This window comes from Squalius cephalus (assembly GCF_949319135.1).
Source record: "Squalius cephalus genome assembly, chromosome: 18".
Classification (NCBI taxonomy): Eukaryota; Metazoa; Chordata; class Actinopteri; order Cypriniformes; family Leuciscidae; genus Squalius; species Squalius cephalus.
In genome coordinates this window covers 21,920,977-21,936,879 of record NC_137139.1, presented here as the reverse complement: position 1 = coordinate 21,936,879, position 15,903 = coordinate 21,920,977, and the positions used below count along the sequence as shown (strand labels likewise).

Below are 15,903 nucleotides of genomic sequence, written 5' to 3'. Positions count from 1 at the left end.
GCAAATTTAAATGTACATTTCAGCATCAAAACACAATCACTATTCCAGTCTCAGAATCTTGTACTTCAGAAGGAAACAAACAGGGTGTGATCCACTAATAAGGGAAGAACTCTCTTGGTTTTCTTTATATTGCCATTTTATAGCTCAGGGGACACAGCCCAAAGAACACACTCCTCACTCACCAAGGCAAGAAAAATTAATTTACAGGCCTACATTACAGAGTTGGTGGAGCACTCTTTACAATGGGTAAAAGAACAGACATAACCAATATGTATGAAGAGGCAAGACAGAACCATTGACATGAAAACAAAGCCATAAAAAGTTTATCATCCAAATAGCTTCTCTTTGAAATTTTCTTTAAAAAATGTTTCTTCAAATACAAAAATAAATCTCAACATTTAAACAGAGCATAACCTAACTTACAAGATAAAGCAGCATTTTGGAAGGAAAAAAGGACAGTTTTTTTTTTTTTTTTGTGAGGGGATATGAGGTCTTGGTTTCAGAATTCAGTCTAGTCTCACTGGATGCAAACTTGCTTGAAACAGTGAGTGCATTTACAACACTCTTCGATACAGCACATTTTTCTGTAAATCTATTCAAACAACTTAGCTGCTGGTTTCAGCAGGTTCCTCTGGATTTCCTTAAATCGATATTCAAGAAAAATGCAGCAAGATCTTTGCAAAAACTGTTTTTTTTTATATATATATATATGTACAAAATCCCCCATTTTGCAGCAGACAGTTCAAAAGCAGTCAACAAAATCTTTGAATAATTTTACAAAAACATAAAAACAAATTAAAATGACACATGGTGCTGTAACATCGTAGTTGTTTCATTCTGGCTTTGCAGAATGTTTTAGAAAATAAAGTTGCAGAAAAATATTTCTCAAAGTGTGTTGGAGTGTGTGTATGTGTGTGAGTCTTTGTGTTAAAAAAAAGCTTACTTTGCTTTTATGACATCTTGTAGTCATAGCTTTCTCCACCCAAGTCTTTCACTTACTAAAATAGGTTTAGCTTCATTATCGGTTGGCCTTCTCCAAGAAAAAAAAAAAAAAAAGTCGCAAAAAATGTCTGCTTTCTTCAATTGGAAAGAGACACGGTTCTCAGTTCCTTTCCACAATATCCATTTCTTTTCATGTCAAGAGAGGTGGTTCCGTATCCAAAGTCCTCCATCATATGAATGTACTAAAAGGAGAGAAAGAAAGATCCTACAGTCAGAATAGAAGCTTATAAAAAGACAAAACATCTACTGATTACTCATCCATCTAGTTCAGAAGAATTGATTTCATAATTTGTTTGGATACGCCAATATTATTAACAAATTATTTTGTTTTTACTCTCTTTCCATTACAGAACACAGCATTTCCAAAGCAACAGGAAGTAGCCCACCTCCTCTTCACTTGCCATGCTGGTAGGAGTATGTTGTGTGGTCTGTGGGTGTCTCTATGGCAACCTGCTGCTGTTGGACGCTATTTTCCTGCAGTGGCATAAGGTCAACATTACTGACAATCCATCGCAGTGATTCAAGCTTTCAAACACTTAGAATAATTCAGCATGCAAGGGTTTCGTACCTCAGCTGTAATGCTTGAAGGAGGCACTTGGGCATATTGTGGTATGTAGGTCCCTTGCATAGCTGTGTTTGCAGGCATATACTGAGAACAGATGGACACACATTGACAAATGTGTGATAACCACAGACAGCACACATAAGAGGAATATTTTAGGTAGATGAAAAACTGGTTCATATGGTTTTGCATAATTCCTGTGATGCTTTATTCTTAGGGTTTACTAGATTTACTTGGTCATGGCAGGAGTTAAAAGACTCGATTGTAACACTTTAAATACAATGGGTATTAGAGTAGTGGAAGTGTTACTATCGTTTAGGACAACTAAACAAAAACATTTTTGTTAACTAAATAAATGAAATAAAACCGAATTAGGGCAGCACGATATTGGAGGAAATAAGGTACAAAACTGTGTGCTTAATGGTTTGAGTGAGGGAAAGAACTACAATCCCATGAAGCATTGCGAACAGCATAATTAAAAATGAAAGAGAAATAATTAACTACTCGTTTACAAATGTTGATTATTATGTATTTATACTACAGGGCTGTTGAATGCTAGAATCCGATTGGTTGATCAGATTGGTTGACACGGCTAAAGTAGTTCCAGGCAGGTCTTGACCGCATTACAGTTCCAAATCACTTCGCCAATAATTTCAAAGGTCCTTACAGCCTACAACAGCAAAAAAAAAAAAAAAACTAAAACCCACAACGACACTGACCAAGCAAATAAATATAGTAAACAATGGGATAAAAACGACACATTATTTCCATGTTTGTTTGCCACAAAATCACGTTTTATTATGTACGGAAAGCATACAGCCTACTCTCTCTCTCTTTATTGTGTACCACTCAAACGCACACATTCAGTATGGACACGCACTCGCACAGAAATGTGTTGTCAGCGCTACTCTGACAATTTTATCAGTAAAATAGTTTGACAACTTGCGCGAATTTCTCACTAGTGAGGTAATAACAGCGCTGTTCTTGGAGCAGATAAACGTACAGTTCCGCTATTAGTATTAGTGTTGCTGAACACTATTGAGAGACACACAGACTCAGGTAATTCACATATGCTTAATCTCTCTCTCTCTCTCTCTCTCTCTCTAATAACTGTATTAATAACTGCATTAATACAGTTATTAATACTGCATTAATACAAACCTCCCTTATAAGCTCTAAAATTACATTTTGGAATTAAAGGTACAATATGCAAGAATTTTTTGCCGCTAGAGGGCGCTACATTCCAAACAACAACAACAATGGCGTAGCTTGATGACGATGTGAAGGAGCGTGGAATGATGGGAACTGTCGTTTTAAACTCCACCGTGGATGTAAATCAGTCAGACGGGAATCGAAAAATCATGTTCATGGATGAGGCTAAGGTCTATTTTTATAATGACATGCTTTTTGTGGCGAGGGGGGCGTGTTATGACATTCTATATAGATCAGTGAGTTCAGCGCGGTCTGTAATGGGAGAGAGAAGAGAAGAGCGGGACGCAAGTAGGTCAAGTGCAAATGACGAACACCTGTGTCTTATTGCTGTGATCCGCGTGGAGAGACCGCTTATAAGCCGCGCGCTGGAACGAGAGAGAGACTGAAGAGAAAATTGGACGCAGAGAAAGAAAACCGAGCTCTCATTTTTTAACTGTTTTGTGCGGTTGCCACGGTGAATGCGCGTTGTGCACGACTTTTGTTTGTTTTGCTTTATTTTAATAAAGTATGAGTCCCAGTCACGCCGACCCCTGTCTTCTTCCTTCCTGACTCTTGAACCTCATCACACTTTTATTTCATTAAAATGAATTAACCGCAAGAAAAGTAAGGTTTAATACTAAATTGGTTATCATAGATGTTACTGTATGTCGAATTCATTGTTGTGATAACGCGGCGCAGTTTTACGTGTTCTAAACAATTGTTGTAAAAGTACATTCGAACATACCCACATCATTTGCCAAAATACTGATTAATCTTTGTGTATAACACATGCTATATTTATTTACATGGCCATAAACACCAGACGTGATAAACAATGTCAATAAACTAAACACAAACCTAAAGCAATAATACTTCCCTTACATAAACATAACTATTACCGAATGCTACATTTGGAAAATATAAAATTAAGCATGCTTTGTCGACAGAACCAGCTGCAATCGGTAAAGAATAATTGTGTTCCATAACGACTGCACGAAACAAGCTAAGTTTGTTGCTTGATAGACGCTACAACTACAACTTCCGCATTTGTCCAGGACTCCACGCAGTACGAGTGGAAACCGAGGGGAACGCGGATATGACGCAATTGACCGGCGACTCCCAGCTCCCCCATGCTCTAACGCCCCGTTTCCTTGGTTAAAATCGCAATTTTCTCACGATTTAAAAATAGTTGGAAACATTTGGGAAATTGTAAGCAATCAAACAAAAAAATATAACACTGCTCCTGAGGTTATGGGATATTTTAATGCAAAATTCTTACATATTGTACCTTTAACAGCGGAGGTTTGGGATTAGATGCGTAAGAAATTAGTCCTACAAACAAAAGTGTATAAGGACAAAAACCTGACAAACGTTTTGAAATACGTCATATGAACAATGTTTTGAGGTGTGGTAACCGTAGTATAAGCGGAATAATTGACTCCGGGCCGTTGAATTATTAAAAAACAATGCCCACTCCACTTAGCGCTGTGGCCGCTTTACCACCTCGGGTATTTTTATAATAATTAAACGGCCGTCATCAATTATACCTTACAAAGACAATATATTTTAAGTTCATTGTTCAAATATGCATATTTATAGAAACATTTCAGTATTATCATGGGAGTGGGCGGAGCTAACATTATACTGTCAAACTTTTTTAGGTGTATTGCAGCCAAATTTATATATGCACTTTGTATTTTGCAATATCGATTTATATATATATATATATATATATATATATATGTATATAGAGAGAGCAGCTCTAAAACTAACAAACTATGAAAACTTAAAATACTACTAAACAAAATACATTACTCATTATTTCAGTACTAAAATACAAATGGCCTCAATTGAATCTTAGTTTTAGATTCTGATACATGGTAATATTATAAAACATGTCCTGAGAAATTTAACGCAGTTAAATATTATAAATTATACCAGTTAGCATTAACTCTGGTAGCTCTAAAATACTAAAAACTAAAATAAAAACAAAATAATGTGAAACTTGAAAACTAAAACTAAACTAAAATTCACAATGAAAACCGAAATTAAATTGAAAAAACGGATTACAAATAAAAATAATAAACTAAATGCAAAAAAATAAAAATCTCTGTGTGCATCTGTGAGGGACGTACCGTGCCTGTGCTGCCCAGGGTTAGATGGCTGATCTGCTGTGTGAGAGGCCCTAATATGGCAGTGGGCTGGATGGTCATGGTGTGGTCCACTGAAGGCGTGAGGACGGTCCCCTGTGCACAAGAGAGAAAGAAGTTAGACAGGTACAGAAAGGTGCTTTAGGAAATGGAGCAGCAGTTTAACTGCAACTTACTGTGGGCTGCATGAGGTAAGACTGGTGATGTATCCAGGAGGGATTGTGTACCTGCAATTAAAAGAATATACTTTAGATTTGGGTCCTTATATTATAATTCAGATCTATAATGATTTATACCTATAAGCTAGGGAGGATATCAAGATTTTTCAGTAAATAACAACTTAAATGTCTTAAATCAATTCTTTTTCATATTGTCAAAAGACTTAGAATAGAGCATGAGTCGTATGCACTATTTTTATGGTGTTTTTTTAAAGGAGAACTTGGTAACTTTTTTAACTTAATAAAACTGTCTAGAATTCATTTGGATGGTTAAACAACCTGTTCTGGTGATATTGGTGACTTTCCCCGCTCCCCCCAGTGTTCCCAGGCGGAAAACCAACCTTGCAACTTGGGGACTACCGTCCCGGCAAGATAGAAATTGGAAGTCTCGTGAGAAGCGAGAACGAGAACGAGCGCGAAACACGAATTGCTTTACGGCAATTCGACATAAACACACATGCATGTATGATGTATTACCCACCTCGGTAGACATAGCTCCACACGATACAGTTGGCTTGCTCCGATCATAACAAACGCACATGAGCAGTGGTAGAGAGGGGGAGGAGGCCGCCGCAAGTGAGTTTTTTACGACCGTGTTGTGAAATATACGCCCCCCCACAGCTGTAGGGGGAGCTCGTGGGGAAAACATGCGACAACAAACGGAAAAATCAGCGAAGAAGTGACTAGAGTTCGCTAGAGTTGCCGAGTTCTCCTTTAACTTTACAGCTGTTTTATTTAGTAACTGTTCTTCAAAAATGTCTATTTTTGCACTTGATGGAAGAAAAAAATACAGGTTTGGAATTACAGGTTTCCTTTAAACAATACTACAATATACATATTAAGCAAATCAGTAATATAGCTCCTGCAAAAAGAAACAGTACCTGGTAGGTGGATAGAGGTGAGTGCATGTAGGGAGAGATAGAAGTCTGAGCAATAATTCTGTTAGGAGCGATGCTGTAGGAAGGGGAATAAAACCTGCAGGGGGCGACAAACACGCACATTTTTTCTTTTTCTAAAGAAAGAGCTTTTACCATGTTGTGTCTTAATGAAAGCACAAAGTACAACATTTCTTGAGTAATAGTTTCAGAACCCACCCATTTTGTAAAGCAGGAGTAGGATCATATGTTAGCGTCATCCCGCCCTGTATGTGTGAGAGAACAAGAGAGAGACAGTCGATTTAAAGACTTGGACTACAGAATGATTTACATCAACATGAAAAAGCTGAGAAAATCCTCTCTCTCACAGTCTCGCCCTCTCTTGGCCACTGCCGCCCATTTAGATGATATTTCCCCTGATTCTGACGTTTCTTCTGTCCCCCGTCCGCAAATTTACACAGCAAGGGTTCTATAGGCACTTAGTCAAAACATTAGTCATTATTTATCTGTCGTAACCACACAATCCTCCATATGAAAACTACCGTGACGCAGTACCTGCTACTCCAGGAGGAGTCTTGATGTATTTGCCATTAAAATGTTGAATGATGGCCTCACATTTTTCAGTCGATTCCATCCTAACAGAGTAATTGCAAATGTATTATTAATGGAATATTAATGACGATTATGTCGGGTTATATGCGCGAGAGGTGGTCAGGCGTACCTGGCGAAACCCACTCCTCGGCTGGTGCCGTTTGCATCTCGTAAGATGCGTGTGGAGATGACCTGGCTGAAGGGCTTGAGCATGCTCTCTAACTCTTGCTCATCCATAGACAGAGGCAGATTGGAGATGTACAGGTTGGTGGGGTCCTGTTCCTGTTGCTGAAGAGGTAATGAAGAAGAGAGAAACAAATGTGGGCATGACTAGGTTAAAGGAATATTCATCTTAAAGAATAAGTGTGTCCAAAAAAGGAAAATTTGTCCGTATTTCTGTGAAATAATGTAGTTCATAAGCCATAAGACTTTCTTTCATCTCTGGAAACACAAATTAAGATTTTTTTATGAAATCTAGGAGCTTTCTGTCCCCCCATTGACAGTCTATGCACCTCTTTGATGCTTCAAAAAGTTCATAAAGAGATCATGAAGTTGTTTAGTTTGAGCTAAACTAGTTTGAGCACGTTTGAGCTATGCAAGAACCAGTGAGGTTGAGCTTCTGTTTATGTTCGGTGATCTATAAATGAATAAAACCCTATAGAATTCAATTTGTTCATCTTATAAAGAGATTGTGTCTCTTCAGAAAATTTGGACTAAACCACTCAATTCATATGGATTAGTTTTGCGATCTGTTTATGAACTTTTCGAAGTGGTAATTGCGTGGACTGTCAATGGAGGGACAGTAATATCTCAGATTTCATCAAAAATATCTTAATTTGTGTTTCGAAGATCTTACGGGTTCGAAACGACATGAGGTTGAGTAAATAATGACAGAATTTGAATTTTTTGGGTGAACTGGAGAATCTTCTGGTTATGTATTACTGCCATAATTCCTGTAGGTGGATGTACGCAAAGTGCCCTGCTTTGTTCCTGAAGGACTGATCAGCCTTACAGGCTCAGTAAGGTTAGGATTAAGGGTAAGTGAGGTAAAGACCTCATCAGCCTGTCAGACACAAAGCAGAGCACCATCAAACACTAGGCCTTTTTTTTAGGATAGTTATGTCACATCCTTTCCATGTCCCTTCCCAGTATGCTCACATAGATAACTAACTGGGTTAACTTTCCAGAGTCATATCTATTGTTATTATTTGTTGTGGTATTCAACAACAACTTCATACAGACATTAAGTTGGGAATGACCTGAATATTCCAATAATGACACATTCCACCTTTAAAATGATTTGGAAATCAAAGAAGGAAGGTAGGAAAGACTGTGAAAGAGTTCAGAAGTTTACAGGGTCTGACCTCATAACTTATTCACAGTCTTTCCTATCTTTCTTTTGATTTCTGTTGACTCTGCAGCCTTGTGCATTGATGTAGTGTGTGTGTGTGTGTTTGATTGGAGAGATAAGACTGATTCAGCTCCTGCCGAATCCTGCACATGAGTTCAACTATGAAATATGGCGCTTATTTTGTTGAAAGTCAACTATACATATCCCTTTAGCCTTGGATGTCCTTGGAACAAATTCATAGAAAAATATAAATAAAATAGAAAGAGTGTATTTTCACATATTTTGTGCCATATTTGTCTTTTATCTTTGCCTAATTATATGCAGGAGTTTTAGACATCAATATGTTTTTAGGGAAAAAGTGTCAGAATGACCGTTTTCAAGGCCAGTACTGAGTCAGCTCATTACCATATAAACACCTAATTAGCTTCATTTGAAGCTGCGGGCATGACAGCAAATATGCATACAATACAAAGTGACACCTTTCTAACCTCAAATTAAGAGATACACAAAACTGGCGCTTGCATGTCTTCTTCAGATTAAGTTCCTGCATGAGGCGTGAGTAGGAGGTTTTTACTTTAGGATCTCAAAACTCCTTAATCACATTATGCGTCTCAAATTCATTTTCTGCATTATAATTGAAGCATGATCTGTGTGTTACTTGTCTAAACAAATCAGAAAGAGAGTAAAGATAGCTGCAAGACAGCAAACCTCCAAATCACCCCGCTGCTGATTTGCATATTCATTGCTTTGGTGTGCAGATGAGATTAAAATGTGAGCTGTAAATGTATTACCAGATCATCTCACCACCATGAATAATGAATATCTAATTGCAGTGACCTGTGATGAAGGTGATTTTTGCACTGATCTAATCACACCGCGAGACGGTGGCTTTTTCCACAGAGTGAATGGGAGGAGGAAAATCCACGGAAATTGCCTCAACAGACTCTTAAATAGGTCAGGTCACTAAAAGACTCTAAAATGGCTGTAATTAAGACGGGTGCTTAGTGATGTTCTTGTGTGAAGAGGTTGCACTTTCACACTGATTTACAGATTAAATGTGTGAATCTCACAAATCTTTCTAGAATATGTTCAGTTCACATTTTACCCCAAAACTTAAAAAAAAAAAAAAAAAAAAAAAAAAAAAAAAAAAAAAATGGTGTGCTTGAAGAAAATCAACCTTGATTTTTGTTGCATTTTTGTATTGGCACATACTTTTCAGCACAGTTAAGCACAACCCTCCCTAATCTCTCATTATCATAATGCAAAAAAGAAAAGAAAATGTTTTTACTGTAATTCAAAGATAAATAAAGTAACATACTTATATTTGTTGTACTCCCTTTAATTTGATGATTTACATTTAAAAAAATACGGTAACACTTTAGTTTAGGGTCCAATTCTCCCTATTAACTAGTTGCTTATTATAATGCATATTACTAGGATGTTATTGGCTGTTTATTAGTACTTATAAAGCACATATTAATGCCTTATTCTGCATGACCATATTCTACATCCCTCAGTCATACCCAATACCTAAACTTAACAACTACCTTACTAACTATTAATAAGCAGTAATTGAGAGTTTATCGAGGAATAAGTCATAGTTAATATTAGTTAATAGAGAGATTTGGACCCTAATCTAAAGTGTGACCAAAAATACTGTATTGCAGTAATGACAAATTAATGCTAATTACCATTTAGAAAAAAAAAAGTACAACAGTGATTCTGGATGTAAAGTTTTTTTGCATTACAGTAATGACTTTTTTTTATTTTGATAATGATAGTCATTTTAATAATAATATAATAAAATCTATAGATATTAATTGTCATTAAAATAATATTACAATAGAAAATCTTAATAAAAATAACTATACAGTGAACTTTTGGGAAGTGGAAGAAAATGTCATAGAAAAGATCTTAGAATTATTTGTTCATCAGCAATTATTGTCCTTAAAATATTTCCCTAATTATAACAATAATAAATAATATTAAAACAGTCTTCTATTATATTCTTTATGGAAAATGTAATGTAACTTTTTTTTTTTCTGTCAAAAATGATCTGGAAATGTTTTCGTGGGATCCACCATAAAGCTCATTAAAAGGAAATGTGTGAAATCAGTAGGAGGGTCTGCGTGAGTGGTTGGCCAGGGCAGGAGCAGTGCTGGCCTGCAGGGCCACAGTCCTCTACGGAGGGCGTGCAGAACTACCAGCCAAGCTGCTCAGACAGTGACTCAGCCATGGGTGAAAGAGAGAACACACAAACTCTTTGTAGAGCTGGAGCACCACGCAGGAGCAGAAACGGGACAAATACTCCTCAGGCACTTACTTTGAACTGCTCTCAATGGCAGACCTGCATGAGCCTAATGGGGACACCAGCTCCGTTTTCATGGCTCAACACCCACAGACAGGCCAAGTGTGGTAAAATAATCAGCCGTCCAACACTAAAGTGATTGCCGCCATTTACTTTCAACATTAATAATTAGCTTCCCCTTGAATCAGATATGCAATATTATGTTACAGGTGATAACTTATCCAAGAAATGTATTAAAACTACACAAATGTGAGTGTGCCTGTCAGTAGGGCTTCATCCTTCATGATTATGACAAAAATCATAATTGTTATGATTGATAAAGCTGTCTACCATTCAAAAGTTTGGGGTCAGTAATTTTTTTTTTTAAATTAATACTTTTATTCAGCAAGGATGCATTAAATTGATCAAAAGTGACAGTAAAACATTTATAAAAAAATTCTATTTCAAATAAATGCTGTTCTTTTGAAATTTATGTTCATCAAAGAAGGATCATGTGACACTGAAGACTGAAGTAATGATGCTGAAAATTCAGTTTTGCATCACAGGAATAAATTACATTTTAAAATATATGCAAATAGAAGTTATATCAAATTGAAATAATATATTTCACAATTCAATGTTTCACAATATTTTTTCCTGTATAATGTTTTACTGTATTTCTGCATGTTTAACTGTATTTGTTTTACTTCTTTCAAAAACATAAAATCTTACCGACCCCAAACGTTTGATCAGCAGTTTATATCGTTTTTGCATCTTATTGGTTATAATCAGACTATATGTGTGAGTGCAGAACTCAGTAAATTCAGGCAAAACAAACGCTTTTAGCGTTCCTGAGTAGATTTCTTTTTTTTTACGCCAGTTACTTATTTAAATGCTTCTGACCTGTCATTGTATTCATGTGCTCAACAGACCAGTCTGTGATTGGTATCAGTGTTCAACGCTGCAAGAATATGTTGTAAATAAAAACCTTTGATGCAACAGGATCTCCTCCAAGTCCCTCCTTCAGTGTAAATCCATGAAATGTTTCACCCATTTTATCATCTACCAGCCAAAAATCTTAAGTTTGTTAAGAAAAGCAATAGCACATGTTTCCTCATCAATCCGCGTGATTTGAAGCATCATTCATGCCCGTAGCACAAATATGCGTCAAAGTTGAATACTTTGGCTTAGCGGTTTGTTCAAATCCCAAACTTGAGTATGAGCAATAATAATACTGATGCTTGTGTTTGGAATTCGTTTGAAGCGGTTTCAAAGTGCCTCAGAAGGTTTACAGCAAGTATGAGCAGTCAAGGAACAGGGTGTTCAGTGTCACTGACTCTTACCTTTGCCATCTGAGCCTGAACTCCACTGGCCTTTAGCGCTGTAACCGCTTTCTGTGCAGAGGCCGGGCTGTCGAAATCCACAAAGCCATAGCCTGAACACACACACACACACACACATAGAGGATCAGTGATAATTGCTTAAAGTTTAGTTAAGCCAATAGCGTTCCCTATCACTCCTCTACACCTTAGTTCACACTGGTAATCTCTCTGTGAGAAAAGAGCTATCAGACCAAGTTAACCATACACACTCTCTTTCTCACACACATGAATGTAATAGTGTGTGTGTCCACTTGACAGATGTAGGGTTATGCAATACCAATCTCATAGCTGTTACATCAGCACACATTTGCTAGAGATAAAATAGATGAAGTATATTCAAAGAGCACTCATAAGTTAAAAGGAACAATTCACCCAAAAATGAAAATTCGATTATTCATTCTCGTGATTTTCAAAACCTGTATAACATTCTTTCTTCTGTGGAACACAAAAGGATGTTTAGAAGAATGTCCAAGCTGCTCTTTTCCGTGCTATGAAAGTGAATGGTGGCCACAGCTTTCAAGCAAGATTTTCTGTGAATATCAACTTAATTTTTAGCCTGTTTCTCAGACAAAACTGTCATATGGCTTCAGAAGACTTTGAATATAGGCTATAAGTCATATGGACCACTTTTATGGCCTTTTTTGATGGCTTTCACAGTAAGCAACACTGTGACATTTTTTTTTTTTTGTGAAAGAATGTCAGAGTAGTTCTAACTATCCCTTTAAATATTACATTTTGCGACACATCTTACCTTTACACTTGTTGGTGGTCTTGTCAAGGATGGCCTTAGTAGACACTATTTTTCCATAGCTGTGCATTACAAAACAAGAACAAAAAGTAACATTTGGTTTAGATGAACAGATAAACACTTTAAATAGCTTAAAAATCATAAATAAAACCAAACTCAAAAGACTTGCTGATATGTATCAGATATTTTATAAGGTCAAACACAGTTTGGAAAAGCCAAAGTAATCTAAGCCGAAAACAGCCAGGCAGCGGGGGCACAAAAACTCATAAACTGAGGGCACCAGCACCGCTCCATTCACAATGCGCCACTCAACGGGCCCCCATTTTCAGAAATCACGTACATTAAATCTTCATGAGGGTGCCGGTGCCGTGGAGAACCCTGATCAAATGGTAATGCTCTTTGGATAATGGATTCCATACCATGCTCATGCTACTTTGCATATCTGAGGCATTGCCGCAGCATGATTCAGGTATATAGCTGTAGGATAGCATATGCTTCCATGGATTACTGGAGGCATGCGGGTGTTTGAGGGACGGGGAGGGGGGAAGGATGTTCTCTCTCCAGGCATGTGCTTGCAGTGTAACCTGAGAGTTCTCCTTGTCTGCCCTGCACAGCTCTGGCTGGGATCCACAACAATCAACTAACAATGCCCTCCGCCAGGCTCCTCATGGGTCCTACTGCCAGCGCACAGCACCTCTCACACTGATGTTCATGACTGAACTAAATCTATATAGTGTAACTGTAGTATAGATGGAAGCAATATGAGAACACTGAAAAAATGACAAGCAGTTTCAGTTTTTTACTAAGTCCCCCTGTGGTGAAAAACAAGCTTTTAATGTTGTTTATATGTCTTTGTGGTGTTTTTAATATGCTTTAAGACAAACCATGTGCAAATTCATGTCAACACCATTGCTGAGTATTTTCTCCTTTAAAACTGCAGTGATCCTAAAGACAGTCTCAAAAGCCCTATTCGGACGGGACTAGTTTCACAGGGGGTCGTTAGAGAAATTTCTGTTTCACAGACGTACTTTGAGATTTTAATCCTGTCCGAATCTGCCATGTCTGTCTTTTTCTCACACGACCTCTGTAAAAATTCCAGAGCAAATTACCTACTGTTTTTCGTCAAACTCGGCGGTCCTCAGAGAAATCTAATCCCGTCCGAATGCGAATGTCTGTGATTGCCGAAAATGTTTTTTTCCAAAACGCTTTTTCTTGTGTTTTTGGTCACCGTGAACTACCGTACAATCTCTCGCTATCGCGCCGGGTATTCAAGTTTCTGCTTTTTGCGCACCGATAATGGATGTACGTTAGACATGTAGATGTGTTCGGTAACGTTACACTGCGAATAAATAAAAAAATGAAATCAACAAGAAGAGCCAAATCACGTAAACTGTTAAGACTGGCAACTGTAATATCAGTTTCAGGTAAGATTACTTTCATTTCTGCACTTAATTACATAACGTGTAAATTATATAAGTTAAAACTTTTTATTCCAGTGTGGGTTTATTATAAGAACCCAGTTCTATAAAATCATGATGATAAATGTATGTTTAGTTTTTTATACTACAATTTTTATAAAATGTTTACAAAACACTAAATACGTTTGGACGGTTTACTTTATATTTCAAAGTACTTAATTTCAAAATACATTTGATCAAATTTCATACGCAATCCACGCATTCTGAACACGTGATCTTCTGCAATGCCCACATGTAAAACACAGACACTCCTACCTCGGTAATAAACACGGAGATGTTAGTCCCGTCCGAATCCGTACATGAAATCACAGACGTAGGTTGATAAGAATTGTAACTCAAACGTCGTTTGGAAAACTAGTCCCGTCCGAATAGGGCTAAAGACGCAGTTTGAAATCGCCAGTGTTTCTGACGTCACAAACTACCTTGTAACCAATCACGTCAACGTGTGATCGTCAACGAGTGGATCTCTAAGTCCAGTGAGTGGGTGGAGTGAGTGGAGGCGGGGATAATTTGCATATTCATAGAACCGCGTATACTTAATGAGGCAAAGGTGTAGAGTTACATTCAAGTTATTTTAAGGCATGAAGAATTTTTTTTCAAGGAAAAAGTTTATGTAATTTTGGTGATCAAAGGTGAGTTTTAAGGGATACAATTATTGACTACAGGGGGACTTTAAGGGTTGTTCATGCAGGACATAGAATAGAAAAAATGCAAGACATCTTCAATTATCAAATCAAATACGTCTGTCTAGTGTATGTTTTAATTAAAAATAAAGATGAAAAACAGCACAGATGCATGCAAGTGGCAACCCAATGCGCTGCCACTTTTTTATTGTACAAATGTAACAAAAAAATCTTAAAAACACACAAAGGCACTACAATATGTAAAATGATCAAAATGACATAGATGAGGAGGAATCTGCAATTTAGTAATTTAGTGCTGCACAGAAATCAGCAACTAAAATTATTTGGGCGAGACAGAAAAAAACTAAATTCTGGTTTCGGCTGCCGAAGTCATTGACTGAAACAGTTAGCGGTTCGCCAATGACTGTTTTGATTGTGTCAGTGTCTATTGCATGCACACAACAGGTAATCATGTCAGCAGTATGAACATACTTCAACTGTGACCAAAAATACTGCTAGAGTAGCAATATGTAGCATTATTTTTCAAAAGAAATATCAAGAGGTGGCTTGTTACCGAAGAACGTTTCTATTACTGGTTGGTTTATTACTTGTAAACACGAAAATACTGAACGGTCTAAATGAAAACTTTAATTTTGCGTTTGATGTATTTAAGGACATCACTATTAATAAACCAGTCTAAAAACACGGAACAAACACTGGTCAAATTTAATTTTAGCCACATACAAGTGACAAATGAAATACTGTTTACAAAACATGGTTTAGTTTGATTGGACGCACTGCCATTGACGTCAAAAACAAAAAAATAGGGGAAGATTTTTTTTCCCCATTTTAAAAGCTGATAAGCCTATTTATTTTGCCATCCTAAATATGCATGACTGTACGGTTAGCTGCATTTACAATTGTTTTTCCCAGATTTCCATATGCTGGAGGGACAGTTAGTCATGTGTGAGATGATCCAACCAAGAGTCATGAGCTGCATTCCAGTCCAAAATTGTCATGCCCTTCACTCGCTAACTTCCCTCCGTCTCGTTCACTCGGATGTACTTCACTGCTTACGTTGCAACAAGTGCCCACTACTGGCGGAAACTGCAATCGGCTGAATTAGAACGTCCTAAGCCCTTGATCACTTGGAATCAGCTATGGAGTTGATTTATTATTTAAAAAATTTTGCCTTTAAGAATTTGTTTAATGCAGCATCCAAATGTTTATAGGTGTGTTTGGGTTGTTTTAAATTAAAAAAAAATTATAGTTAATATATCATAGAGTTGTTTCTTGTGGTGGTGATTAGACGAGATCTGTGGTGACGTCACAATCGTACTGCATTGTGGTACATAGGTGCCTGAAGTGTACATATGAAGTAGACTCCCTCGGTCAAAATCGAGGGAGCGAGGGTCTGTCCATATAAACTTCCCTCGTCCACTTCA

The 15,903-nt window shown here is 37.2% G+C and overlaps 1 protein-coding gene across 2 annotated transcripts in view; it reads right to left on the bottom strand.

Annotated features, from left to right (window-relative positions):
• Nucleotides 1–118: 118 nt before the first annotated feature.
• The window catches only part of rbms2b (RNA binding motif, single stranded interacting protein 2b), a 28,552-nt gene continuing 12,767 nt past the window's right edge, over nt 119–15,903 (bottom strand). The window contains exons 3-14 of one of the 2 annotated variants that reach the window (XM_079849880.1): nt 12,361–12,419; nt 11,571–11,662; nt 6,720–6,877; nt 6,554–6,633; nt 6,367–6,476; nt 6,218–6,264; nt 6,005–6,098; nt 5,082–5,132; nt 4,891–5,001; nt 1,571–1,651; nt 1,389–1,476; nt 119–1,184 (exon numbers count right to left, since the gene is read on the bottom strand). In XM_079849880.1, coding sequence (XP_079706006.1) covers nt 1,396–1,476; nt 1,571–1,651; nt 4,891–5,001; nt 5,082–5,132; nt 6,005–6,098; nt 6,218–6,264; nt 6,367–6,476; nt 6,554–6,633; nt 6,720–6,877; nt 11,571–11,662; nt 12,361–12,419 — 964 coding nt within the window. In that variant the 3' untranslated portion in view covers nt 119–1,184; nt 1,389–1,395. The remainder of the gene's footprint in view (nt 1,185–1,388; nt 1,477–1,570; nt 1,652–4,890; nt 5,002–5,081; nt 5,133–6,004; nt 6,099–6,217; nt 6,265–6,366; nt 6,477–6,553; nt 6,634–6,719; nt 6,878–11,570; nt 11,663–12,360; nt 12,420–15,903) is intronic. The other variant, XM_079849881.1, reaches the window with a different exon arrangement.